General features: G+C 41.4%; 1 protein-coding gene across 1 annotated transcript; it reads right to left on the reverse strand.

Moving 5' to 3' along the window:
* Nucleotides 1–2,359: 2,359 nt before the first annotated feature.
* On the reverse strand, nt 2,360–25,072 carry LOC311053483 (kelch-like protein 23; the record flags this gene model as incomplete). The annotated part of the gene is made up of 13 exons (XM_084069061.1): nt 2,360–2,612; nt 4,053–4,227; nt 5,933–6,124; nt 10,361–10,504; nt 15,190–15,343; nt 19,233–19,418; nt 20,423–20,566; nt 21,244–21,435; nt 21,975–22,093; nt 22,839–22,977; nt 23,216–23,244; nt 23,820–23,923; nt 25,041–25,072. The coding sequence occupies 13 exons, from the start codon at nt 25,070–25,072 to the stop codon at nt 2,360–2,362; spliced, it is 1,863 nt and encodes a 620-aa protein (XP_083925187.1).
* Between the last annotated feature and the right edge of the window lie 2,902 nt (nt 25,073–27,974).

Consider the following 27,974-nt stretch of genomic DNA (forward strand, 5'->3'; position numbering starts at 1 on the left):
AGAGGTCCTGGTAGGATATAAATCAGCAGTTCTGGAGGTCCTGGTAGCATATAAAACCAGCAGTTCTAGAGGTCCTGATAGGATATAAAACCAGCAGTTCTACAGGTCCTGGTAGGATAGAAAACCAGCAGTTCTAGAGGTTCTGGTAGGATAGAAAACCAGCAGTATTAGAGGTCCTGGTAGTGGAGCCTGCAGTACCATCACGCCAGAAGGAAATGTTTGCATCGGGGTGGTGCAGCGGATGTGGTACAGCGCTCAGATCCTGGACCTGGTGAGACGAAGGAGGATCCTGGCCAGGAGGCCACCCACAGAGCCTAGTCCCTCCACGTGCCAGAGCCTCCCCGAGTCCCGGCAGAGTAGTTCCGGAGAAGCGGACTGAGTGGCCCTGTCTTTCCCTATAGGACTGACCGTGGGTAGCTACTGGGACGTTAAGTTGGGGCTTGATCAACCTCGACTGGGTCACCTGGGCGAGGGTGTATGTTGTTGCGAGACCCGAAACACCCTATGACCCCAGGCTACAACACCGTTGACACGTCCCAGTTCCATCCATGTCATGTTTTTCTTTATAGAGGTCCTGGTAGGATATAAATCAGCAGTTCTGGAGGTCCTGGTAGGATATAAAACCAGCAGTTCTAGAGGTCCTGGTAGGATATAAAACCAGCAGGTCTAGAGGTCCTGGTAGGATAGAAAACCAGCAGGTCTAGTGGTCCTGGTAGGATAGAAAACCAGCAGTACTAGAGGTCCTGGTAGGATAGAAAACCAGCAGAATAGAGGTCCTGGTAGGATATAAAACCAGCAGTTCTAGAGGTCCTGGTAGGATATGAAACCAGCCGTTTTAGAGGTCCTGGTAGGATAGAAAACCAGCAGAATAGAGGTCCTGGTAGGATATAAAACCAGCAGTTCTAGAGGTCCTGGTAGGATATAAAACCAGCCGTTTTAGAGGTCCTGGTAGGATATATTTTACACATGGCTATAAGGAAATCAAATAATTCTATTCATGTCTAACATTTGGATGCATGTTGAGTCTTCATCAAACAGAGTTATGGAGACATTCATTCATATACAGTATGTCACAGTATGACACAGGTTGGAGGAATGAAGAGGAACCACTGGGCTGCATGTGGCCAGGGTTAAGTAATAATAGGAAATAAAATAAAACATTAAAGACATTAATAGATCAGTCTTTATTGATCCCCATGGTGAATTTGGGTGTAATAGCAGCACTGCAGTAGGCATGAACATGATTACAACTAAGATTCAAATGCAAATAAAGGGGAAAATAAATAATAAAGATTGAATACAAACAAATAAAAATAGCAGTCTTACCTAGCCCATCAGCACTTGAACTGACCCGGACAGCAGTGTATATATGAACTATTACAAAATATATATAATAAGGCACTATCCATCACCAGAATATGAACATATATTTACAGCATATGTCAAAGAACAAAAAAATACTGTGTGCTCTTGATTAGAGTCTATAACTTTTTACAGTCCAAGTGGATGTGTGGTTCTCTGGACTGAACCTAGAATAAACTGTCCTTATATGGCTTTGTAACTTTTCAATTTGTTACATTAATTCCTAGAGACAAACATGGAGAAAAGGTCTTTCTGCATCATCAATATATTCAGAGCATCTTATCCAGCAAATAAACATAAAAATAATAAATAGGAACCATTTGCTGTACAAATCGGCACACAAAAAGAGACAAAAACAAAACATAACTTGCACGGCCTTGCTGTTTACACATACAGGTAACATACCATCACCCTCATTATGAGACCAAACACTAACAGAATAAAATTGCAATTCTCAAACCAGCAAAAAAAGGTAATCAAAGGCTTTAATGATATCCTTGACGTGTTGAACTTGTGAGTGTCCTTGAAGTTATCCTAATGGCTTTCCTGTCTTTATATATCTACTGTATATGTACAGACTGTCAGCAGTGGATGTGAGGCTGATATACTGTATGCACAGTGTCAGCCAGCCTACACAGTAAGGGTCATATATTATGTACAACGTATATGTAAATCAGCAGTAAATAGAACGAGCAATATACAATCTATTGACAGCGAAACCTGAGCAGTTAACCTAACAGGCAACTGTAATACTTTAGTGTACATCCATAGTCCATGAACCATGTGCCGATGAAAACAGGGCTAATTAATCCAATAATTATTTTGTTGCCGTCGGGCAGAAGCCCCCCCCCCCCCGTAAATGAATGGCCTACTTACAAGATAGTTTTGGACATACAAGGTTTCCATCCGACAGCAACGATTCCCCTATCGAGGGCACAGATACCTACTGAATAAGATCGGAGCTTTGACACCCCAAATCCTACTGGAATCTATTGGCCTAACACCATTCATAATCATCCTCATCTTCCTCATCTTCTTCATCGTATGAATCAGAACTGAAACACACACCATCGTCTTCATCATCAACCACGGGTGCATGATCTACATCATGAACGGCGGGTGCATGATCTTTCCTCAGCCTGAGAGACACACAGGCCATATTGAAGCGACCACTCTGACCAGAAGGCATCTTTCCCACAGTTTCCCACGTGTTCGTCTCTTCACAGTAGCGTTCAATGTTTACGGGATACCTACGCGAAAGACAAATAGACCCCTTATCAGACAACATCACACTGATAAGAGCGAGTGTGCGCGCACAGGCTGGCTTCAAAAGAACCCGACCGTTCATAAGATGCAATGAAAAGGTGGTCACAGCACTCACAAGTCAAAATGCATTCCATCAAACTTTCACATGCCGTTTTCCTCCCAGTGCGGAGGAAGAAGGCTCACAATGTTAAAGGAGACATCCGCGCATTTTAAGTGTTATCTGAGGCAAATCACTCACCAACGTAGAAATGCCCATTGAGTTACTCCACAGATCCCCCTGTCGACCCCCACCGTTGGCATAATAGGAGCTGCTTATCTCTCTGCCTGGCAACACCAGGTTGCCAGGTTCGGAGAGAAACAAGCAACGAGCGTTAGCTCGTTCTGTTATTAGCGGTTAGCTTGTCGGGACTTTCAGCGCCTGTAAGGGTATCATGGGACTCCACAGTCAGTGCTAGGAGAAATAAAACAGACTTTGCATTTGTTAAAATAGGCGAATTTGGGCTATCCTCGCGCCTCCTATTATGCCAGCGGTGGGGGTCGACAGGGGGATCTGTGGAGTAACTCAATGGGCATTTCTACGTTGGTGAGTGATTTGCCACACATCGAAGATAACACTTAAAATGCCCGGATGTCTCCTTTAACTGTGATCGCTCCCTCTTGAAATGTATACTTCTTAGCGATTCCCAAACCAGTTGTCATCAAAACCCCGCCTCTAGTCGCTGTCATTAGCCGCGAGACGCACAGAGGGACGTGCTCTTCATGACCACGGTACCAGAGCCTGCCTTCCCAGCTCCAGCTCCGTCGTGCAATGGTGTAGCTCGCAGAGACCGGCCGAGAATAGTAGACCTACAAGCTCACAACGGTCGCATCTGTGACGCGTTGTGAGCTTGTACGTTGCCTATTCTCGGCAAAGTATATGTCCCGCCTCACCAGCCTATACACATGAGGACGTTGAACGAACTGAAACCAGCGCTCCCCAAAACAACATGTTTGAGGATCTTTTGGGAGTTGATTATATGTAACCCGCACCTGTGCCTGCAGTCTCAGGGCCCTATAGTTAAAATAGCTGATCTACAAGCTCACAACGTGTCGATGTAGATCAGCTATGAAAATGTTTTTCAAAATAGTAAAAAATGCATAAAAAGTTTAGGTCTACTAAACTGGGAGACTCATTAAGCACTGAGCTTGTTTAAGATGAGATCCCCATGCACACAAATCATGATGACATATAAGAGACAGACAGATATACACACTACTATACAGAATGTCATACAATCAGCTTACAGGTTACTGGTATGAAGAGTGAAAAAAAGAAAAAAAAGAAATAGAGGGGGGGGGGGGGGTATCAATGTTTGTAAACAAATAGTTGGTCTAATAGACAAGACACATTTTCCCCAGACATTTGCGGAGCAGCTCTGTGTTACCTCTCGTGGCGCTTGACACACCCTCCTAGTAAGTAGATATTTCCATCCACTGCAACCGCGCTATGCATGTAGCGTTTCACTGGCATGGGGGCACACATGGTCCACTGGTTGTTCTTAGGGTTGTAGCATTCCATTGAGGGAGTTGTGATCCTACCAGGATAACCCAAAATGCCACCTATAGATAACCAAGAAGAGCATAGGGAGTTCTATTATGTGCCCAAACTAAGTTGAAGCGAGTCTATTATGGAACTAACATGTATTTATTATTGTAATGTATATTATTATATAGTACCTGTACCTGTTTTTTTTGTACTTTTAATTAATTTGTGTTTGAACTAGGGATGTTAACAATTAATCTATAATCAATTAAAAGATAAAAGCTTAACATAATTACACTAATCCTTAATCATATTCAAGGGCTTTTGGAGATGAATGAGACAGACTCCATAGAGCACTGCAGAGGGGAGGTGTGTGTGTCTGTCTGTGTCTGTGTCCAGCTGATGCTCGTTGACGCTCGTTAATGTTATATACGTTAAGGCAATTATGTTTCTGCACTCATTTTTGGTTTCGGACAGAAGAATTTTCCTTTTGATCCTAAAAAACCATGCTGATCAATTAATCGATCGATAAGGTTATTAACTATCAATTAATGAATTAATAGATCATTTGCATCCCTAGTTTGAACTTTTTTAATACACTTTTACTTCTACTCTACATCTCAGAGGCAAACAGTTACATTTTTAGTTCAGTAGCCTACAATTATTTGAAAGCTTTTGCTCCTTACTTTGCAGATTTAGTTTATTAATACAAATCAATCTTATATTTGTTTTTTATGGATATTAAAAAAGAGGATTATTGTGCCCTGAGAACAAAGGGATACTACTGTTGCGCCTCAGCCTTAAACGGCCAGTCCAGTGCGTCACAAGGGTAGGGACAATAGATGCATAAGAGAAGAGCGCTGAAGCAGAACGGACAATTTAAGCCTTTTATTGATGCAGTGCAAGTAAAATATTGACTGACGTTTCGGTCTTTCGACCTTCCTCGGAGTCATGACTTGATGGCATAATTATTTTGCCCTGTATGTAGAGTTTTGACATTTCTGTTCCTAGGCTTAAGTAGGTTCTAAATAAGTCTCATGCAAAATGTGGTGCTTTTATCCGCTCCATCCCGGTAATGCTAAAAAACAACATTAAGCCACTTGCTACCTTTACAAGTAAAAAAAAAAGCTGAGTACTTCTTCCACCACTAAGGGCCTTAAAGAACAGATATGATACCTGCAACGTAGATCTTTCCATTCAGAGTGCAGGCAGCCGGAATATCACGCTGGACCTGCATAGGAGCGACTTCTGTCAAAACAGAGGTTTCAGGGTCGTACTTGGCCTCATGGGGTTTTATCTTATCAGGGGATAGGCCACCTAGGGTCCAGGAGAGAGCGCGCACACACACACACACACACACACACACACACACACACACACACACACACACACACACACACACACACACACACACACACACACACACACACACACACACACACACACACACACACACACACACACACACACACACACACACACACACACACACACACACACACACACACACACACACACACGGTCCTTTTCAGTTAACCATTATGACCATGGTTTGATTTGTGGTTATTGTCTTAGCCATGTAAGCCCTATATAATTTGTTGAACAACAAACTGAAAATAGCAGACAAGTAGCCCCACTGCCTCCATACAAATCTGTGTGTCATTTTAGATATATATAGCAACATATGTTTTTCAGAAAACTTAAGATTTAGAACGTTGTTTTTATTTTAAATTTAGAGTAGCCAATTATTTTTTACCCCTTTTTCTCCCCAATGTTCCATACCAATAAAATAGAGCAGTCCATCTAGAGCCACCACTGTAGCAGGTATACAACGCTTAGCATAGGCAGTGGCATAGGCTTCCACACCGACAGACTCTGTGAGCTGCCAGGTGTTGGTCTTGGGGTCGTAGCGCTCCAGTGAGTCTCCATCACTGCCGCCCACTGCAAACACATATCCATCTAGCATCACCAGCCCTATGGACCATGAGGGGTTGAGCAGGGAAACAAAACAAATAAAACTGATATTTAGAACTGATGACCTTGCCCGTATGCACTATGCAGCCTCTGCTTGGTTAACCAAAGCAACAACTATTAGCGGTTAGTCCAAAACAAAGTTAAAGACAGGGCACCAGATCATTTTTAATTCAACTTCAAATTGCATTCATTTGAAAAAACAAACCAAATACCAGCACTACGTTATAATTGGGCCAAATTATAAACATATCGCTACTACCACTATCAAAAGTTATATGGCAAAACAGTTCATTTCTTTGGATAATTATGTGATGTTTGTATTGTAATAGTGTGTATTGTGTATGTGTTAGGGCATTAATAGAATAATCGAATATTCGAATATTTGACTATCAAACCACTATTCGACCACAGTACATCAAAGTCGATTATTCTATATAAATCAGTGGCTTTTCTACAGCAGACACGCAGCTGTGAGCTGTGGTTGGTAGTTTTCCTAATCCATTCATGGTTGATTGTTGTCAAATCATTTCATACTCTATGTGAGGTTGTGCCTAGGGCTGTCCCCTAAAAGTCGACGCTCCGGCAAGGAGCCTGACGTTAACTAGCATTCCTTGAGTCGATTTGTCAAAGACTATTTTTATTTTATTTTATTTTTTTAATAATCAAATCGATTAATCAAATATTTTAATAGGTTGAATAATTCAAATGCTAAAAATCACTATTCGTGATATCTCTTTTTCAAGATATAAGTGGCAGCAAAAGCTAGTGAATAAAGAATAAATTAGTGTTTTTTTGCACAATTATTGCCATGACATTATCTATAAATATACATGTAAAGAAGACGATTACTATAATGGTATGCCCAAAATAGGGACGACATTAATATGGTTAAATGAAATGTCATACAATAGTCTTACTTAATTCAAAGCGTGGCACATTCATGGGAGCCATCTTCAACCAGGAGTTATGGTCAACATCATAGCGCCACATCTCTCTACTGACTGGACCAGAGTACCGTGATACAAGTTTTAACCCTCCGGCCAAATACAGAAAATAGCCTATGGTGGAAGCAGAGCAGAATTAAATCAATGTATGTGTTATTGATTTAATACTTTATTAGACAGAAATGAAAAACAGCACGAGGTACAGTCAGACATATGAGCTTTATTGTAAAAAAAATGTATATTTTCATACGCATACACAACTTAAAATGTCTTCATATACAGTATAGTCTGTCTTCTTCGTCTTCTATACTACTGTGATGGTTCACTTATCTAGCCAAGATATCCCATGCGTTCATGAGCTTTATAACTCTGTAGTTACTACAGTTCTGTACATCGCCCTTGTTCTTGAAAATCTTCTCCACTGCTTAGGTCATCACCTGGTCCTCTCCACAGCTCCCCTCACTTCTAAATCCCCCCCACCAACTTCCTGGTTCACTATCCTCACATCCTCCACCCTTCTCTCTCCCTCTCATTTTCTTCATTCATCAGCTCATTAAAGTACTCCTTCCATCTTCTCAATACACTTTTTGCTTGTCAAAATATTTCCATCTCTATCCATTATCACCCTAACCTCTTGCATATCATTCCCAGCTCTGTCGCTCTGTCTAGCCAAACGCTACAGGTCCTTTTCTCCTTCCTTGCTCTCTTCTCCATACCCCACATGTCCTTATACTCCTGCCTGCTTTCTTTGCATCTCTGGCCATCCCATTTCCTTTTTACCAATGCCTTTTTACCCTTACCACTACTTCTGCAGTAGTTTCCCAGTCATCTGACAACTCTTCACTGCCGGCCAGTGCCCTGAAGTGCCCTGAACTCCACAAAACATTCTTCCTTGTTCAAATTTCACAATTTGACCCTTGGTTCTACCTTCACTCTCTTCCTCTGCTTACACTCCAGAGTCATCCTACAGAGTACCATTTCCCTCCCTCTTCTTGAAATAGGAGTTAACCACAGCCATTTCCATAGTTTTTGCAATGTCCAGTACCATCTGTCCTTCTTCGTTTCTCTCCTTACCACACCTACATCACCTCTTGCACACCCAACCTGCAGGGCATATGCACAGACATTTATCATTACGCCTTTTATGTCCAGCTTCACGCTCCTCACTGTCTGTCTGATCGTCTCTTCACCTCCAAAACAATGGAGCACGCTAAGGCTGAACGATTAATCGTCTTCGAACCGAAATCGCGATTAGCTAATCGCAAAGGCCGCGATTTTAATTATTTTTTTATCATAATATTCATTCCCGCATTAATATTAATCCCAGAGCACCAGTGGGACTACTTGTCTCCTTCTCTATCTCTGCAGGGAGGGAGTGATGGAGAAGCGAGTCCGCCCCGCCTCACTCCCCGTCCCTCGCTCCCTGTCCCTCTCCGGTGGCTATGTGTATTTATAGTTTGTTGAATGGCCGTGTTGTACAAGTCCGCGATAGCGGACGTGTAGCGGTAAAATGTTCTTTTCGGTGCGACACAAGTAGTGTAGTAGTATTGTTGTTGCTGTAAATTTTAGTTCCTATCTATTTTTGTTTCTGTAAGTGTAACTTATATTTTTACCATCATTATTAAACTATTACTGTTGGATGCTGTGATCCAATGTAAACAATACATATACAATGAAAAGCACTTCCTGGTCAGTGTTGCCAGGTTTTGTGAGAGAAATAAGCAACCAGGTCTATGAAAACAAGCCCAAAAGAAGCGATGAACTATGAACTGTATCTTTGTCACTTGTGTATTCTGAGTTTTTGACTTTCCAAGGAGTAGTGAATACAATGTACAGTAGGAGAGGACTTTGCCTTGTGAGACAAAAAAAAGTGTTACATTTTAGTTGAATGTTAATCTACATAAGCTAAATACTGGATATCAGTACATTGTATCAGTACTGGATATCAGTACATTGTATCAGTAAAGTGAAAGACCGATTTATTTCACTATTGTGAATTGTTTACACAAAAAGGTTATTATTTGTTTAATTTTAGGGTTAGGGTTATTTATTTGTATTACTTGAACTTCATTATTTCAGAAAGTGCTTCTCTTCTTGAGCCATAAGTTAATGACTTAACTAGTTTAAAGTTGGGTTGTTTACAATAAGCTATCTTTATAATAGTTCTCATCTTTATTTATTAGAATCTAGAACAGTAAATAAATGGTATGAAATTTGGTAATGTTCCATTACTTCCAATTACTTTTTAAACATACAGTGAATACTGTATGTTTATACTGAAGCTTGACTTAAATCTTTATTTTTAAGATTTAATCTTTTTTAATTTAAAAATTAATCAATTTAAAACAAATCAAATCGCAACCACAATATCAGTCAGAAAAATCGCAATTTGTTTTTTTTCTCAAAATCGTTCAGCCCTAGAGCACGCACAAAACATATATACGTATACGTATACTCGCTGCACCTCATGGTACTCTAGCACCTATAAAAAGGCACTGAAATCAAAACTACAGACCTCTCAAAACAAGCTAATCAGACTATTACTAGACCTCACACCTAGGACTCACCTAACCCCTGTACCCCATGTACCTGTCCAACTACTTCAAAAGGGTGAGAAACGCCCGCGGGCACAACACCAGAGGGAGTAAGAAATTACCCCCCACTGTTTTTCCGTAAATGTACTTGTATCGCTCCTAGTATTGATGATTTCTTGTATAGTATTGTATGTCTTTATATCTCTTGATGAATTGAATACATAGGACCACAATGGAAACAAACCCTCAGGGCCTTGCCCTTTTGTGTTATCCTTTTAGTAATATTGTATAACTGTACCTCTGTACTTTTTGCAAACTGTTTTGCAAACCCTTACCAGTTAAAGTGCCAACATTTCAAGTTCCGACATTCACCAAAAATAAATACGATTATTTAGATTTGTTTTTTGCTGTAATGTTCATGTAATTTAGATAGCATGTTGTTTAGGGACAGATGATTTTGTGTTTACCTGGTATCCTAGCTTATTTGAAGCACTACCTTTTACTCTTTGCATTCTGCTTACGTGACTACATCACTACAGATCAGTTCAGAAGTAAAACAGTAAGTTGATTGACTCTCAAACTCAAATCGTATGTAATGTAAACGGTGAGGTTCTCGTATAGCCTAAGCCCCCGTAGGGTTTCTTACCTCAACGGCACAACAACTATCTGTCATCTTTCTCATTGAAAAAACTAGTATATTATGAATATATATTCTGTTGTGCAAATCAAATAAAACAAACTCTGATAGTAATCCTCACCTGACATAACCACAGCATGGTAGACTACTTTCAGGGGCAGTTTTCCCAGAGTCTTCCACTGATTGGTCAGGGGATCAAAGCTCTCGACCTTGTGAAAGCCTAGTCTGGGCATGACAGGCGTCAGTCCTCCCATCGTCACGATCACTTCAACAAGCAGGTGAGACAGTACATTTAAGAGTTCAAGGAGAAACCACATTTGTTTAGTCAAAAGCAATATGGGAACCCATCGTCAAAAAAAAGGAAAAACAGGGCCCTCTGCTGTTCTTTTACTTTTGACTCTGGGGGGAGCAAATAAATGGAATGCTGCCGACTGGAAACCGACGTTTGGGTCTGCCCTCAGCCCTCCACTTCCGGTGGTGCACCTATGTTTTCATTCCCACTAACAACATTTCTCCACGGAACACTAACACCATTTCTCCCACGGAACATGGATCGTTTTGGTTATACTTATTTCTATAATTGAAGAACAAGTTAAAATGTTACTAACTTTCTGTGGTTTTGTCGGCTCCGAGGACGCTATTGTTTTTTTTGTTTTTTATCCCGCGATTTTGTAAACCTATTTTTTTACACCCAGTGCCAATTGTCTATGTAATCCTGGGCACTACCTTCCCTCTGCCAACCTAGGGAGGCCAGGGCCGAGCTCATTCCTCCTTCAATGCATGAGAGCCAACTGACCTTCTTGTCACCTGACAGGGGGGAGTTTCCCTGGTTGGACGTAGCGCGTGGAAGGAACACGTTATTCCAACCAGTTCCCTTCCCCTCCATCAGGCGCCCGGCTGGCCAGGGGGAGGCAGTATAGTGACCAGGATTACTGCATGTTTTTTGTGAGGGTACCTACCCTAGGAGACACGGGGAGAACATGCAAACTCCACACAGAGTGGGCCCTTTCACCAACCCCACCTAGGGTATGGGCCCTGATGACGCGGAGGAGAGAACACGCCCCCAGTGCCCACAGCGTCCCCTGCGGGAATCGAACCCAGGACCTTATAGCTGTGAGGCGACAGCACTACCGACTGTGCCACCGTGCCCCTGCCGAGGACGCTATTGTTAAATGAGTTTGGGTTTGTTTCCAGTGGGAAGCGAACGCACAGATGTTAATCCCACCCACTACATTTGATTGGGTAAAACGTGGCCCGCTTCCTGATCTAAGGCACGCCCACTTGTAGGCCAATGTTGACACATTCTGAACGGGGCTCCCGACAGATTCAGTAGTGCAGCTCTGGATCTGTTCTTGAGAGATTAAGTCAAAAGAGACCATCTCACAGGCATGCCGGCCTTTGGATAGATGTTGAGTTTCAGTTTGTCACCCGTTAACCACCAAGATTTTCACATTTTACAAAGTAGCAAATTTACAGTCTCTACATCAGTGAAATGTGATAGCCAAAACTAGTAGTTCCTGAATTAATCCAGGAGAAAATTGCCATTCATTTTGAAATGTATTGTTAAACTATTTATAACTCGCAACAATCTAAATCAAAGCCTGAATTTTAAAATCAAAATAATAAAATCATGATGCAAATAGAAAAGTGTGCTCCACAGGGCACATCTCCGCCAGGCTGGGTTGCCTACCTAGGGCCCACAAACTTTGGAAGGCAGTCATAGCCAATTGGAATGAGATCTGAAAAATCTGACTCATACATCTTGAGATAATGTGTACCGATTTCTGAGTTTTGGACAAAATCTGTAGTAGCAAAAAGTGTGTTTTGAAGATAATGCACTATGGCAGAAAATGCAATCTGGCACAAACATAGCCTATAAATTGCGTCATGATCCAAGGAATCCAGGGGAAAAAATATGTTGATTGTACGCCCTACGGTTCAAGAGTTATAGGCCAAAAGGTGAAGTGGGCTGTTGTAGCGCCACCATGAGATGATTTGAATAATATAGGGTGCCATTTCTTCCTTGACCTAGTGGGAATGTGTGTGGAAAGTTTCACGACAGGCCACTCCTGCAAACTTTGGAAGCCAAATAAACCCAGAAAAATCAGACAGATCTGTCTTGATCACATGACTATAGAGATAATGTGTACCGATTTGCGTGATGTTTGGACAAAATCTGTAGGTGTGATAAAAAACGTTTTTAGAAAACTAGAAAATGTTCTTTAAAAAACAGCCTCCTGGTGGCGCTGTAACAGACCTATGTGAAAGGTTCTGCTCTGGCCTCCAATGTACAATGGCCCTCATTTATCAACGCAGCGTATAAACCGGCGTATATTTTTCCATATACTGTATTCGGCCGTACACCAACGTCGAAGTCAAATTTATCAACGCATCCTACACAGCTGATACGAGCTTACACTTGGTCCCAGCGTTGATAAATGTCACGGCTGAAACGAGCGTCATTTAAATAACACGCCCTCCAAAACGCCCCGATTTTACGACATGAAGACGAACCAGAATACGACCAAAGACATGAAAAGCCAATAAGAAACGTCCCCCGCTCGCCACACACGCCTCTCTCACTCGCTCTCTCGCTGTCTCTCTCACTCACACACTCACACACTCACACACACACACACACACACACACGCGCCCGCCCAACTTTGTCTTTCATGTAGCGTAGCGGTACATGAGACTCGGGCGGAATGCAGTGATTCCGTGCCGCCACGTTAATATTGGAGCGTCGGGTTTATATCCTTAACCCAGCCAGGTTGTGTAGCCTACATAACTCTCTATGACATAACTCCATAACATAGGACAAGCTACTGTAAGTTTGTAGACCACACTGTCCATGAAAAGGTGGCCGGGAGTCCCGACCGCGGGACTCCCGGCGCAAAAGCGCTCGTATATTTTTGAAAATAGCAGATCTACAAGCTCACAACGCGTCGCGATGCAACGCTGGCTTGTGAGCTTGTAGATCTGCTATTTTCAATACAGACCGATCTACAATCTTATCTGAATGACTGTTAAAGCAGTTTGTTTAAATTACTTTACAAAATGATATATTTTCACAGCAATTATTTATTAGTGTAGATATACACATTTAGGAGTGGATTATGTGTCCAGATGCTTGTCAGACAGTCAGACAATGGTGCTCCGCAGGTCTAGAATGGAATAAACGGGTGCAGCCAACGTCAACAACTGGTCTCGACCAGACGTGAGATTTCAGCCTACGGTAGGATGAAGCCCACGTCAGGATATATTGATAAATGCCGAAAGGTGCGGTGATTACGCCGTACGCTCATTATTCGGGCTGCACCGCGTTGATAAATGAGGGCCAGTGTGCCTACAAAGTAAGGTTGGGCGATATGCCAAAATATTCGTTGGCCAAAAAAAAAAAATCACCGGTTGACGATATATTCAAGCTAGAAAAGCGATAATGTGAGAATAGCTCGCCAGTCCCCAGTTAAGCTCGAGTTGTAAGCCTGTACAGCAGGTCAAGTGTCAAAAATAGAAGATCTACAAGCTCACAACGTGCCGTGGACTCGACACATTGTGAGCTTGTATATCTGCTATTTTCGGCACACGACTCGACGGAGTATACATTCGGCTGTAAGACCTGCAGTGTCGGATTACTATAGTAACGTGACTGCACACTGTCATTGAACAAACGGAGATGAGACGGCATGATTGTATTTCTGCTGCCATGCACCAATCTCACTCTCTCACTGACCAAAACTTGTTTAGACAACAAAGAATTGTCAAACATATCACTTCCATAGGATATTCTTTTAGGACTAAGCTAAGATCACAGGCTAGGAGATGAAGCAGAGAAGTTGAAGCAGAGAAGCCTACCTCAGTTTGCAGCAACGATGTCGCAAAACACACCCATTCAATTTTACTATTTTATATTCGGACAAATAATGAATCGTGCTGCTGTTGGACAAATCACCCGCCCGGGCCACCCTCCTCTGTAACTAAAGGGACTTGCAACGCGCGTCGGGTCGCAAGTGAAATCACATTTCAAATCGCATTGATTGACTGGGGATATAAGCTGACACAAGTTTTAATATACAGACTTGACAGCAAAAGTTAAGAATAAAGTGCTAGATCTTGTGAGACCGGGGAAAATGCACTCCTGCGTCAAGCTTGGAAATTGCACAGTGAGGATTTGCAGAAACTAGAGCTGTAGTTAAAATTGTGTTTTATATATAAAATGTATATACAGCTATCATCAAACGTACAGTAGCTGATAAACAGACAACTAGGAAAGCAAAAGCTATTCCCTCTTTCCTCTGCTCTCCTCCGCTCCATTCAGTAGCCTACCTACCGGGGAGGGGACAGGGTTTTGTAGCCTAGACTCGTCGGAAATAAGTGCAACAAGAGCGTGCCTTCATCATCATCATCATCAATAATCATTATTAAAATGTTCCAAATGTATTAAGATTTCGCGCACGCTTTGTATTGCGCTTTACATTTAATTTGGCAATATTTGAAGAGTTTAATTCTCGAGGAGGCAGACCATTAGGATACATTCATTTTGCTAAATAAAATGACAAATATCGTCCCAAAACAAATAGCCTAATAAAAACATTCGACTATTGGACTCATCCAATCGCAGACTGCCGATATATTTGTCCTGTCGCCCAACCTTACTACAAAGATTCAAACCCTTCAGTCCAACGGTGCCGGAGATTAGCTGTTCGCAGACAGACGGATGGACGGACAGACAGAGCTCACGGACCACACACGGACGGACAGATGTGAAAGCATAGTCTATAGACAATAACGAACCAATCATATTTTTTTGCCAGATATTAGGAGAACACAGAATGATTTGTGAGTTTCATTAAGATATTCATTAAATATTTAAGCTAAATCATTTTGTCTTGATGTATTTTTTTGCACCATCATCAGCTGTAACATGAATGTGCGTGTTCAGCAGGATACCTGTGGTCCTGCGTGGGCGTGCTGTGTTACGGTAGGGCCGATCCTTGGCCTCAGAGATGAACCTCTGGCAGCCCTGGTTTTCTTTCACCACCTCCAGAGACTCAATCACAGTATCGAGGTAGGACGGGCTGATGAGAGGCAGACGAATTTGCTCCTGATGACGCGGAGGAGAGAACACGCCCCCAGTGCCCACAGCGTCCCCTGCGGGAATCGAACCCAGGACCTTATAGCTGTGAGGCGACAGCACTACCGACTGTGCCACCGTGCCCCTGCCGAGGACGCTATTGTTAAATGAGTTTGGGTTTGTTTCCAGTGGGAAGCGAACGCACAGATGTTAATCCCACCCACTACATTTGATTGGGTAAAACGTGGCCCGCTTCCTGATCTAAGGCACGCCCACTTGTAGGCCAATGTTGACACATTCTGAACGGGGCTCCCGACAGATTCAGTAGTGCAGCTCTGGATCTGTTCTTGAGAGATTAAGTCAAAAGAGACCATCTCACAGGCATGCCGGCCTTTGGATAGATGTTGAGTTTCAGTTTGTCACCCGTTAACCACCAAGATTTTCACATTTTACAAAGTAGCAAATTTACAGTCTCTACATCAGTGAAATGTGATAGCCAAAACTAGTAGTTCCTGAATTAATCCAGGAGAAAATTGCCATTCATTTTGAAATGTATTGTTAAACTATTTATAACTCGCAACAATCTAAATCAAAGCCTGAATTTTAAAATCAAAATAATAAAATCATGATGCAAATAGAAAAGTGTGCTCCACAGGGCACATCTCCGCCAGGCTGGGTTGCCTACCTAGGGCCCACAAACTTTGGAAGGCAGTCATAGCCAATTGGAATGAGATCTGAAAAATCTGACTCATACATCTTGAGATAATGTGTACCGATTTCTGAGTTTTGGACAAAATCTGTAGTAGCAAAAAGTGTGTTTTGAAGATAATGCACTATGGCAGAAAATGCAATCTGGCACAAACATAGCCTATAAATTGCGTCATGATCCAAGGAATCCAGGGGAAAAAATATGTTGATTGTACGCCCTACGGTTCAAGAGTTATAGGCCAAAAGGTGAAGTGGGCTGTTGTAGCGCCACCATGAGATGATTTGAATAATATAGGGTGCCATTTCTTCCTTGACCTAGTGGGAATGTGTGTGGAAAGTTTCACGACAGGCCACTCCTGCAAACTTTGGAAGCCAAATAAACCCAGAAAAATCAGACAGATCTGTCTTGATCACATGACTATAGAGATAATGTGTACCGATTTGCGTGATGTTTGGACAAAATCTGTAGGTGTGATAAAAAACGTTTTTAGAAAACTAGAAAATGTTCTTTAAAAAACAGCCTCCTGGTGGCGCTGTAACAGACCTATGTGAAAGGTTCTGCTCTGGCCTCCAATGTACAATGGCCCTCATTTATCAACGCAGCGTATAAACCGGCGTATATTTTTCCATATACTGTATTCGGCCGTACACCAACGTCGAAGTCAAATTTATCAACGCATCCTACACAGCTGATACGAGCTTACACTTGGTCCCAGCGTTGATAAATGTCACGGCTGAAACGAGCGTCATTTAAATAACACGCCCTCCAAAACGCCCCGATTTTACGACATGAAGACGAACCAGAATACGACCAAAGACATGAAAAGCCAATAAGAAACGTCCCCCGCTCGCCACACACGCCTCTCTCACTCGCTCTCTCGCTGTCTCTCTCACTCACACACTCACACACTCACACACACACACACACACACACACGCGCCCGCCCAACTTTGTCTTTCATGTAGCGTAGCGGTACATGAGACTCGGGCGGAATGCAGTGATTCCGTGCCGCCACGTTAATATTGGAGCGTCGGGTTTATATCCTTAACCCAGCCAGGTTGTGTAGCCTACATAACTCTCTATGACATAACTCCATAACATAGGACAAGCTACTGTAAGTTTGTAGACCACACTGTCCATGAAAAGGTGGCCGGGAGTCCCGACCGCGGGACTCCCGGCGCAAAAGCGCTCGTATATTTTTGAAAATAGCAGATCTACAAGCTCACAACGCGTCGCGATGCAACGCTGGCTTGTGAGCTTGTAGATCTGCTATTTTCAATACAGACCGATCTACAATCTTATCTGAATGACTGTTAAAGCAGTTTGTTTAAATTACTTTACAAAATGATATATTTTCACAGCAATTATTTATTAGTGTAGATATACACATTTAGGAGTGGATTATGTGTCCAGATGCTTGTCAGACAGTCAGACAATGGTGCTCCGCAGGTCTAGAATGGAATAAACGGGTGCAGCCAACGTCAACAACTGGTCTCGACCAGACGTGAGATTTCAGCCTACGGTAGGATGAAGCCCACGTCAGGATATATTGATAAATGCCGAAAGGTGCGGTGATTACGCCGTACGCTCATTATTCGGGCTGCACCGCGTTGATAAATGAGGGCCAGTGTGCCTACAAAGTAAGGTTGGGCGATATGCCAAAATATTCGTTGGCCAAAAAAAAAAAATCACCGGTTGACGATATATTCAAGCTAGAAAAGCGATAATGTGAGAATAGCTCGCCAGTCCCCAGTTAAGCTCGAGTTGTAAGCCTGTACAGCAGGTCAAGTGTCAAAAATAGAAGATCTACAAGCTCACAACGTGCCGTGGACTCGACACATTGTGAGCTTGTATATCTGCTATTTTCGGCACACGACTCGACGGAGTATACATTCGGCTGTAAGACCTGCAGTGTCGGATTACTATAGTAACGTGACTGCACACTGTCATTGAACAAACGGAGATGAGACGGCATGATTGTATTTCTGCTGCCATGCACCAATCTCACTCTCTCACTGACCAAAACTTGTTTAGACAACAAAGAATTGTCAAACATATCACTTCCATAGGATATTCTTTTAGGACTAAGCTAAGATCACAGGCTAGGAGATGAAGCAGAGAAGTTGAAGCAGAGAAGCCTACCTCAGTTTGCAGCAACGATGTCGCAAAACACACCCATTCAATTTTACTATTTTATATTCGGACAAATAATGAATCGTGCTGCTGTTGGACAAATCACCCGCCCGGGCCACCCTCCTCTGTAACTAAAGGGACTTGCAACGCGCGTCGGGTCGCAAGTGAAATCACATTTCAAATCGCATTGATTGACTGGGGATATAAGCTGACACAAGTTTTAATATACAGACTTGACAGCAAAAGTTAAGAATAAAGTGCTAGATCTTGTGAGACCGGGGAAAATGCACTCCTGCGTCAAGCTTGGAAATTGCACAGTGAGGATTTGCAGAAACTAGAGCTGTAGTTAAAATTGTGTTTTATATATAAAATGTATATACAGCTATCATCAAACGTACAGTAGCTGATAAACAGACAACTAGGAAAGCAAAAGCTATTCCCTCTTTCCTCTGCTCTCCTCCGCTCCATTCAGTAGCCTACCTACCGGGGAGGGGACAGGGTTTTGTAGCCTAGACTCGTCGGAAATAAGTGCAACAAGAGCGTGCCTTCATCATCATCATCATCAATAATCATTATTAAAATGTTCCAAATGTATTAAGATTTCGCGCACGCTTTGTATTGCGCTTTACATTTAATTTGGCAATATTTGAAGAGTTTAATTCTCGAGGAGGCAGACCATTAGGATACATTCATTTTGCTAAATAAAATGACAAATATCGTCCCAAAACAAATAGCCTAATAAAAACATTCGACTATTGGACTCATCCAATCGCAGACTGCCGATATATTTGTCCTGTCGCCCAACCTTACTACAAAGATTCAAACCCTTCAGTCCAACGGTGCCGGAGATTAGCTGTTCGCAGACAGACGGATGGACGGACAGACAGAGCTCACGGACCACACACGGACGGACAGATGTGAAAGCATAGTCTATAGACAATAACGAACCAATCATATTTTTTTGCCAGATATTAGGAGAACACAGAATGATTTGTGAGTTTCATTAAGATATTCATTAAATATTTAAGCTAAATCATTTTGTCTTGATGTATTTTTTTGCACCATCATCAGCTGTAACATGAATGTGCGTGTTCAGCAGGATACCTGTGGTCCTGCGTGGGCGTGCTGTGTTACGGTAGGGCCGATCCTTGGCCTCAGAGATGAACCTCTGGCAGCCCTGGTTTTCTTTCACCACCTCCAGAGACTCAATCACAGTATCGAGGTAGGACGGGCTGATGAGAGGCAGACGAATTTGCTCCAGCACCTTAAAGAACACACTTCCATGTACTGTTGTTCTCACACTCATGTCTTACTAAATAAAGTACATCAATCAATCACATAGAACACTCTTGATTTAATAGTCCAACTGGATATTGGGTGAACATCATTATGCAAGGGATAATTGACAGGTATGCGGTCATTATTGAGGCACATTATTACTTCTCAATAATGACCGCAGACCTGTCAATTATCCCGCTTATTAAACGGCTACTTAATAAATAAATTAATACATTGACCCAAAAGTAACAAAAGTATTCCATAAGTGTTGCGCTGGGTGGACACGCTCGCCTCGGAAAACAGTGTTGATCAAATAGAATATTTTTTTGGTTATTGGATCGTCCATTTCTCGCTTCAAATGTTTTCAAAAACATTATTGAGAGCATAATTTAGCTGTAAGTTACATTGTGTGTTTGTTTACATGGCTGTCATGTTGGATACAGCATAAAATCAAGCAGTGCAGGTTGATATGGACAGGTGCTCTGAGCCTTTGATTAGACAGTTATAGAGCTCAGAGGTCATTATCAAGAAATAACACACCGCTGAATTGAGAGATTGACCAATCAGAATCAAGCATTCAACCAAGCCGTGTAATAAATAGCAATCATGCACCAGCTAATACCATATCATCTCTGTCGGGTGGAAACCCCATGTCCAAAACTGTTAGTTTTCAGGATTCAAATCCAAAAACGGCAAAAGTAGCAGATCGACAAGTAGCTTGTCGATCTGCTACTTTTGCCGTTTTTGCATTTGAATCCTGAAAACTACTTGATGCTTGTGTGTGACACTGTAGTATGATCAAGCAGGGCGTTAATTTATGAAAAAACACAAAAAGTAAAAACATGGATAGGAAGTTTCTGCCCGACAGCAACGATATATAGATGCCAAGCATGTGGACAGCAGGCGCTGTTCTAGCGACTACCTTGCATTTAGATACCCAGACGTATCGATAGGCGGAGAGACCACCGATCGTCTGGCAAGGTGACTGACCTTTTCAAAGTTCTGCTTGCGGGTAGGACACTTGGCTAACCACAACATGGCAGCATCAAACGCCATGTCCTCCTTGGGCACATTGAGGTGGTCACTGGAAAGAATGTCTGCCAGTCTCTCCACAGAGAGCGAGAGGAAATCTTCCTATTAGTAGAGAAAAAATACATACAGTAGATTAGCTGATAGATAAGCCCTTGTTCTCATACTTCATACAGAAGTAACCTTTTCTCCTTTCAAAGTGCTCACTGGTGATGGATGGTTTGTTTAATGAAATGGTTCAAAAGAATACAAGTCTGCACAACAGCATTGCTCCTAGAAGTGTTTTTTTTTTGCCACACATGGCCTCCTGATGAAGGCCATATGTGGCCGAAATGTTGTACTACCTGTATCACTTCTCTGTTTAAAGTAAAAATAAAAATAAATAAAAAACAGCGATGCTGTTATGTGGACTTTTATTCTTTTAAAATGTTACTCTGTGTCCAGCACCAGCAACGAACTGGATGTGCACAACCTACTTCTGAGCTTGTTTAATGATGCCCTCATGGGTTTATAAGACACCATTCTACGCTTACAGCATGTTTACAGTATATTCACATAATACATTCAATTATATCTCATAATTATACATAATGTTCGGTCTTCTCTCCCAAGCTTGACAGATCAAATCTGCCACAACAAAAGCTCCTTTAACAGAACATATCTCAAGTTTTTCATAATCCTCTAACTCAAGGAAATCACCACAAATAGAAGACATCTTAATAACAACTGCCTCTCTTATTATCATCATATATAATATATTATCAATCCAACGACTGACTGACCTGCTGGTAGATGACACTGAAGTGTTGCAGAATGAGATCCATGCTGCGTTTCTCCATCATTTTGCAGGAGTGAGCCTCGGCTAAGCAGTAAACCCCTACACAGTTATTTATGTCCATGTGACGCATCATGTAGTCACAGCAGGCCTGACGAACAGCCGTGACGTCCAACAAGTTGGAAGCTGCTAGCAGGGCCTACACCAAATGAACAAAATATCTTTACTTAGCACCGACAGGACAAACATGACAATGAATAATGTTTATGATATTGAGCGACAGGTATCATTTGGGTTTGATCCGATACCGGTGCTAAACTGGTATTTTTAAAATGGTGCCAGAACCGATATAATACTTTTTATGTCATTGACCGTTTTTGAATACTTTTCCAAAACGGTCAATGACATAAATTGCTTACTTTCTTTTTGGACAAGGCCAATTTGAACAATGTTGTACTAAACCCCTGCGTAAGTGTTTTTTTTTGTTTTTTTTAAGGTGCCTAAGTGGTGCCAGAACTGATACTTTTCCATAGTCAATGACATTAATAGCATTTTTTTCTTTCTTTGGACAATGTTGTACTACTGGGGGACACTTGGTTTCATTCTGAGAGCATGCATGCCTTACTTTGTTCTGAAATTACACAGCAGTACAAAACTATCTATTCTGTCTGTACTGTACTGTACTACTGTAATGGTACCGGTTCTCAGAACTCCAAAATCCTAATGATAATACATTACCTGCACATTTGCAGAAGAGATGGACACCTTAGATGTGTAGGCATAGTTCACCAACAAACCAATCAGCTGAGGTTCCACTCCGCTGATGGTCACCCTTTCCTGTGTGGACTCCCTCATGCCTGATGTAAACATTGCCTGTGCAGGTTGAAATAAGGTGAAGGTTGGAGTGTTCATGTTTTTTTTAGGCCCTTTGTATTTACATTGTGACAACCAATTAATTGATTGGATATAGCATGGTGTTGGGTGCACGAGAAAGCCAAGGCAGATTTGAGGGTCATTCCCTTAACCCAGTCTCTCTCTCCCTCTCCAAAAATAGCAGATATACAAAAATTGTTAAAGCAAACATTTTTAACTAAAATCTTTGCTACTGGAGGTCCCTGCCTGGCACAAATATTTTGAAAAAGGGCTCCGCGGCCAAATTACATATCATTTTGGTTGTCCATGACATGAAAAGGTTTGAGCAACACTGATATAGCAACATACGTTTTTTTCAGAAAACTGTTTTGGAACTGGATTTAGAAGACTTTTTTTTAATCGACCTTGAGTCTTAATGGGTTAACTGCAGCAGGTCAATAAATGTGTGTATTTACCTCAAAGTAAGGGCTGAAGGGCCTAGACCGTGGCGTCGCGGTCTAGGCACCCTGGTTGAAAATCCTTAATAGCAGGGTTCGCGTCCCGTTCCCGTCGGCCTTTCCTGCATGTCTTCCCCCCATCTCTCTCCCCATTCTTCCTGTCAGCCTACTTTCCCTGTCCCTCTTCAATGAAAAATAATAAAAATCTACCACAAACAAATCTTTTAAAAAAAAAAGTAAGGGCTGAAGGAGGCCAGTAAGTAACGATGGCAGGGGAACTCCTGTCCCTCACAGCTCAGAATCACATCACACAAGGTAGTGTTGAGCCGCAGCCTGTTGAGGCCCTCTAACACCTTGTTAGGATGGCTGGAATCCACAAACATCCATTCTCTATCATCCACTGAAGATAGATGTACGCTGGTGTCGTCCTCCTGAAGTGCAACAAAAACCATCCAGAAGGAGATTTATAAATCAGACAAATAAACGACTATTCATTTGTGAGTAATGTTGCTGATCTGGTAATGTGGCTTGAAAACAGTCATTGTGTTTGTGTACCTTGTGAAATGTCATACTCATATTCTTCCTTGTACATCAGTCCCTCAGTGACAGTTAATGAGTCAAAACAACACATTATAGGTTTCCTATCCACCTGTTTCCGTGGGCATTTACTGTGGCAAAGGCCTGGTGGGGGAAATATCCTGCGGAGGCACAGGAAGTAGGAGCACAGTGTGTTTGCATTTGGTCACAGATCGCATACTATGCGATCTGTGACCAGCTATGTATAGGATATTTCCCCCACCAGGCCTTTGCCCCAGTAAATTCCCACGGAAACAGGTGGATAGAGCACTGAAGTCTGTGAAATCAATGGGTTCCATCAAATTTGGAAACGTTTTTAAAATTTCAAGCTTTCAAGCAGAGCTAGACCCCACCCACTCTCTGAGTGGACTGCCTTTCTTGGTCTGGTGTCGTAATGTGAACCTAGGATTTATTCGGTACAATGGGGATTGGGATCCCTTGTGATTGATTATATATATTTATTTATTTTAACTACATTCGAATGGCAATTTTAGCGTTCGATTGTTATTAAATTCTAATTATTTTCGAATCCCGAAATTCGTTCTGACAGCCCTAACACACACACACACACACACACACACACACACACACACACACACACACACACACACACACACACACACACACACACACACACACACACACACACACACACACACACACACACACACACACACACACACACACACACACACACGGTTAGTGTCCAGTCTCCCTCTCTTGGCAGGCTGGGGTGATTCACTCTGGCAGGCAGCAGGCAGGATGTTGTCATTCATGTCTGAGCTGAGGTGAGGGTCACGTCTGCAGAGAGAACACACATTACTGTTACATCACACTCACAGTACAAATCCTCACTGTTCATTTAACTCTGAGTGTTCAAATGGAATGAAAAATGTTCAGTAATTTCCTGACTACTACACACGGTTCAGTTAACAGGCATTTGTAACTGGGAGCTGCCCAGTACAGTACAACCAGTCTTCTACGGCTGGCAACTGGAGCAGTTTGAGTATTATTATATGATTCTTTCTCTTCTTTGACTTCTCAGTGAGTGCAAATACGCATCATTATGCCTCCTATGCAAATTCAAATGTCAGCATTAAAGCACATCAGCCACACTCCCTACACTTATCTCCCTCCTGGCTTCCAAGCTCGAGAATAAATGCTAGTATTAGGTTATATGTTATTTGTTCACAGACAGATCGCTAGGATTGATGTTTACCTGGTATCCTAGTTTCACTAAACTGTCTTTGCACTCTTTATGTCAAATTACCCACACTGTTTTGACCAGGGTTCATGACATTTACTCTGATGTTGCACTTGGAAATCACTCTGGATAAGAGTGTCTCCTAAATGCCTAAACTGCTATTGTAACGCACAATGTGACCACAGAGGTGCAGCAGAGGACCTGTCATCACTGTGACAATGACCATGAATCAGTGCATAGTCCAGCACTTTATATATATCTATGGTCCAGAATACACGCAGCATTAACACAGTGGTATCTGTCTATCTTTGGAATGATGTAGATTCATGACTGGCATGTATTTATACAGGCTAAAATGTCATGTAAATAGTTACAATGTAAAACTTAAAATGTGTCAAAATAGCATTAATAAAGTTTACTGAATCCATTAGTGTACAATTTTTCTATTTACATTTATTTTTAATTGTATTCAAATGAACGTTATATTACATTGTTTGCTCGGTGTCCTGAATAGTTGGTTCCTATTAAAGAGATAGCTTAACTTTTTAACTTTTACTGAATTCATTTTTTCAAATGTCCTGTTAATGTGTTTATTTTTGCATGATGTTTTATGTAAAACACATTGAATTGTCTTGTTGAAATGAGCTTTACAAATAAACGTGTCTTGCCTGCTGTATTTAATTAATCTCTTCATTATTTGAAGAAATACTGGACCGCATGGAAAGGTAGCCCTGAAACACAGTCATGGATGAACTTCAACCTGGTGTTTGCACGTTCTCTCTTTTTAGCCCGTACATCTACATTAACGTTCAGGTTTCAAATATAAAGTGCTTACCCCATGGCCACGGATGTTACAATTATGTACGGGCCCATAGAAGTATCTGCATATACCGTATTGTTCAATAAAAAGCATTTTAATCCGATCGGTGGCCATTTTCTCATAGAGTTACAATGTGTCAGAGTGCAATACTACTCCGAACCAATAGGGTCAGGTAGTTGAAAGGACATGGCGAAAATACAGAGATAATGGCCACCGATCGGATTCAAATGCTTTTTATTGAACAATACGGAACATACGCGTACTTCTGAAGGCCCGTACATAATTGTAACATCCATGGCCATGGGGTAAGCACTTTATATTTGACATATCGTTTATGTAGATGTACGGGCCGTAAATGGCGAAAGTGCAAACACCAGGTTGAAGTTCATCCATGACAGTCATGTTTCAGGGCTAGGACACCATGGAAAGTTTGGAAACGTAACAACAGCTCAAATAAACATACCTCGTCGTCACAAGTGCGAATCACGACAGGCGCTCCAAACTAACTGTAAATATGTTAATTAAATAAACAACGAAATGTTCGCTTCAATTCAAACAAAACAAAACAAACAAACAATCATTAAGCCGCTTGTCAACTTTTATACAGTCTATGCTTCAAAGGGGGGTGTCACCACTAAATGTGTCAACACTTAATCAGTGTCATGGTTCCGGACACCTGTTTCAACAATATTGTTTCCTCGTAAAACACAGCAGGAATCATAAAAATAAAAAACACTTTTCTACTTGAGAACCTGTGAATTTGTTCATAGCTCTATGGCTAGGCTGTGATATTATATACATCATTTATGTAATATCACAGACATTTTCATATCAAAGGCACCCCCAAATTAAATATGTATTTGGCCACAGATCCCCATTTGAGAAGAGGTTTGTGTTGTTACACATTTACCAAATTATTTAAAAAAAATATATATATTATCATTATTTGTTATCATTTTAATAGATCTAGAAGCTCAGTGTCCGCTTTTTTCGAATAGCCAAAGAATAAAATAGGGCTATAGTGGTTAAACTGGTTTCTGCTGTATTAACACATTTTGCTGAGGACCCTGGCAGCATGGCTGGAACCCCCTCAAGCCCCCTGGAGGTCCCCGGACCCCCAGTTTGAGAACCAATGTAGAGTGGTCAGCTGGGAATCACAAGGTTCTTGGTTGGATACTTGCAGCTCCCCCTGGGTAGAGTCCAAATGTTATTGAGCAAGACACTCAACCTCTACGGACGACATATTCATCAGAACAATCTTGTCCATTGTGGACTCAATTCTAAATTCTTGACTTGCACCCATTTATATTAATCACACCAATCTTACAGCTGAAATGGGCAGAAACCTCTTCTCCATATTTTAACTTTAACTATTTGTCTTCGTAAATGAATGGCCTCCTTGATCATAGACCTACTACAGGCTACAGCCATCAAAAGTAGCAAATCCACAAGCTCCTAAATCCTAGAAAGTAACGTTTTGGAAATAATGAGGTTTCCACCCGACAGAGACGATTATATTCCAATGTGTTAACTGAATAGAAAACGATGCCTTCATTTAACTTCTCATTACAGAGGATAATTCAAACATCATGGTTCACATTCAGGGTTTCAATAAATATACAAATGGCTTTGATTAGTATAATAGAGATGAGGTTTGTCAGAAGGCTCAAACATTTTATATGAAATGTATATAAATTATATATATATATATATTACCATATTTATGTTTGATATGTTTTTACATGTTTATGATTAAAAAAAGGTTGTCTTTATATCACAACATCTGTTTATAGTCATGTGCTAACGTGATCACAATAACTATGTTTTAGTTATACCCGATGTATGTAATGATTAACTGTAGAAGTTGTAGAATTCTACTACTTCTAAACCTTGTTTTATGTGGAAGACCAGGCGAATGCAATGAGCTACCTGGTACGATAGAAAACCAGCAGTACTAGAACCTGGTAGGATATAAAACCAGCAGTTCTAGGGGTCCTGGTAGGATATAAAACAAGCAGTTCTAGAGGTCCTGGTAGGATATAAAACCAGCAGTTCTAGAGGTCCTGGTAAGATATAAAACCAACAGTACTGGAGGTCCTGGTAGGATATAAAACCAGCAGTACTAGAGGGCCTGGTAGGATATATTTAACACATGACTATACGGCATCAAATAATTATATTCATGACTAATATTTGGATGCATGTTGAGTCTTCATCAAACAGAGTTATGGAGACATTCATTCATATACAGTATGTTCATCTAATTACTGATAATCAGGAGATAAAACACAGGTTAGAGGAATGAAGAGGAACCACTGGGCTGCATGTGGCCAGGGTTAAGTAATAATAGGAAATAAATCCATAAAATAAAACATTAAAGACATTAAGATCAGTCTTTATTTTTTCTCATGGTGAATTTGGGTGTAAAAGGACTGAACCTAGGTTGAAACATCTTGTGTTACATTAATCCCTAGAAACAAACATGAAACAAAGATGTTTGTCTTTCTGCAAAATATATAGAGAGTATCTTGTCCAGCAAATAAGCAAAGATAAAAATAACAAAAATAGGAACCATTTGCTGTATAAATAGGCAGACAAAAAGAGACACAAACTGAAAATAAACTTGAATGGCAAAAAAACTACCAACTCTCAAACTAGCAAAATGTTTTAATTAAATCCTTGACTTGTTGAACTGGTGAGTGTGCTTGAAGTTATCCATCTCTGTCTTCATATATCTACTGTATATGTACAGACTGTCAGCAGTGGATGTGAGGCTGATATATGTACAGTGTGTCAGCAATGTACATGTAAGTGTACATCCATAGTCC

Source organism: Gymnoscopelus microlampas, assembly GCF_963454915.1.
Source record: "Gymnoscopelus microlampas genome assembly, chromosome: 2".
Lineage (NCBI taxonomy): Eukaryota > Metazoa > Chordata > Actinopteri > Myctophiformes > Myctophidae > Gymnoscopelus > Gymnoscopelus microlampas.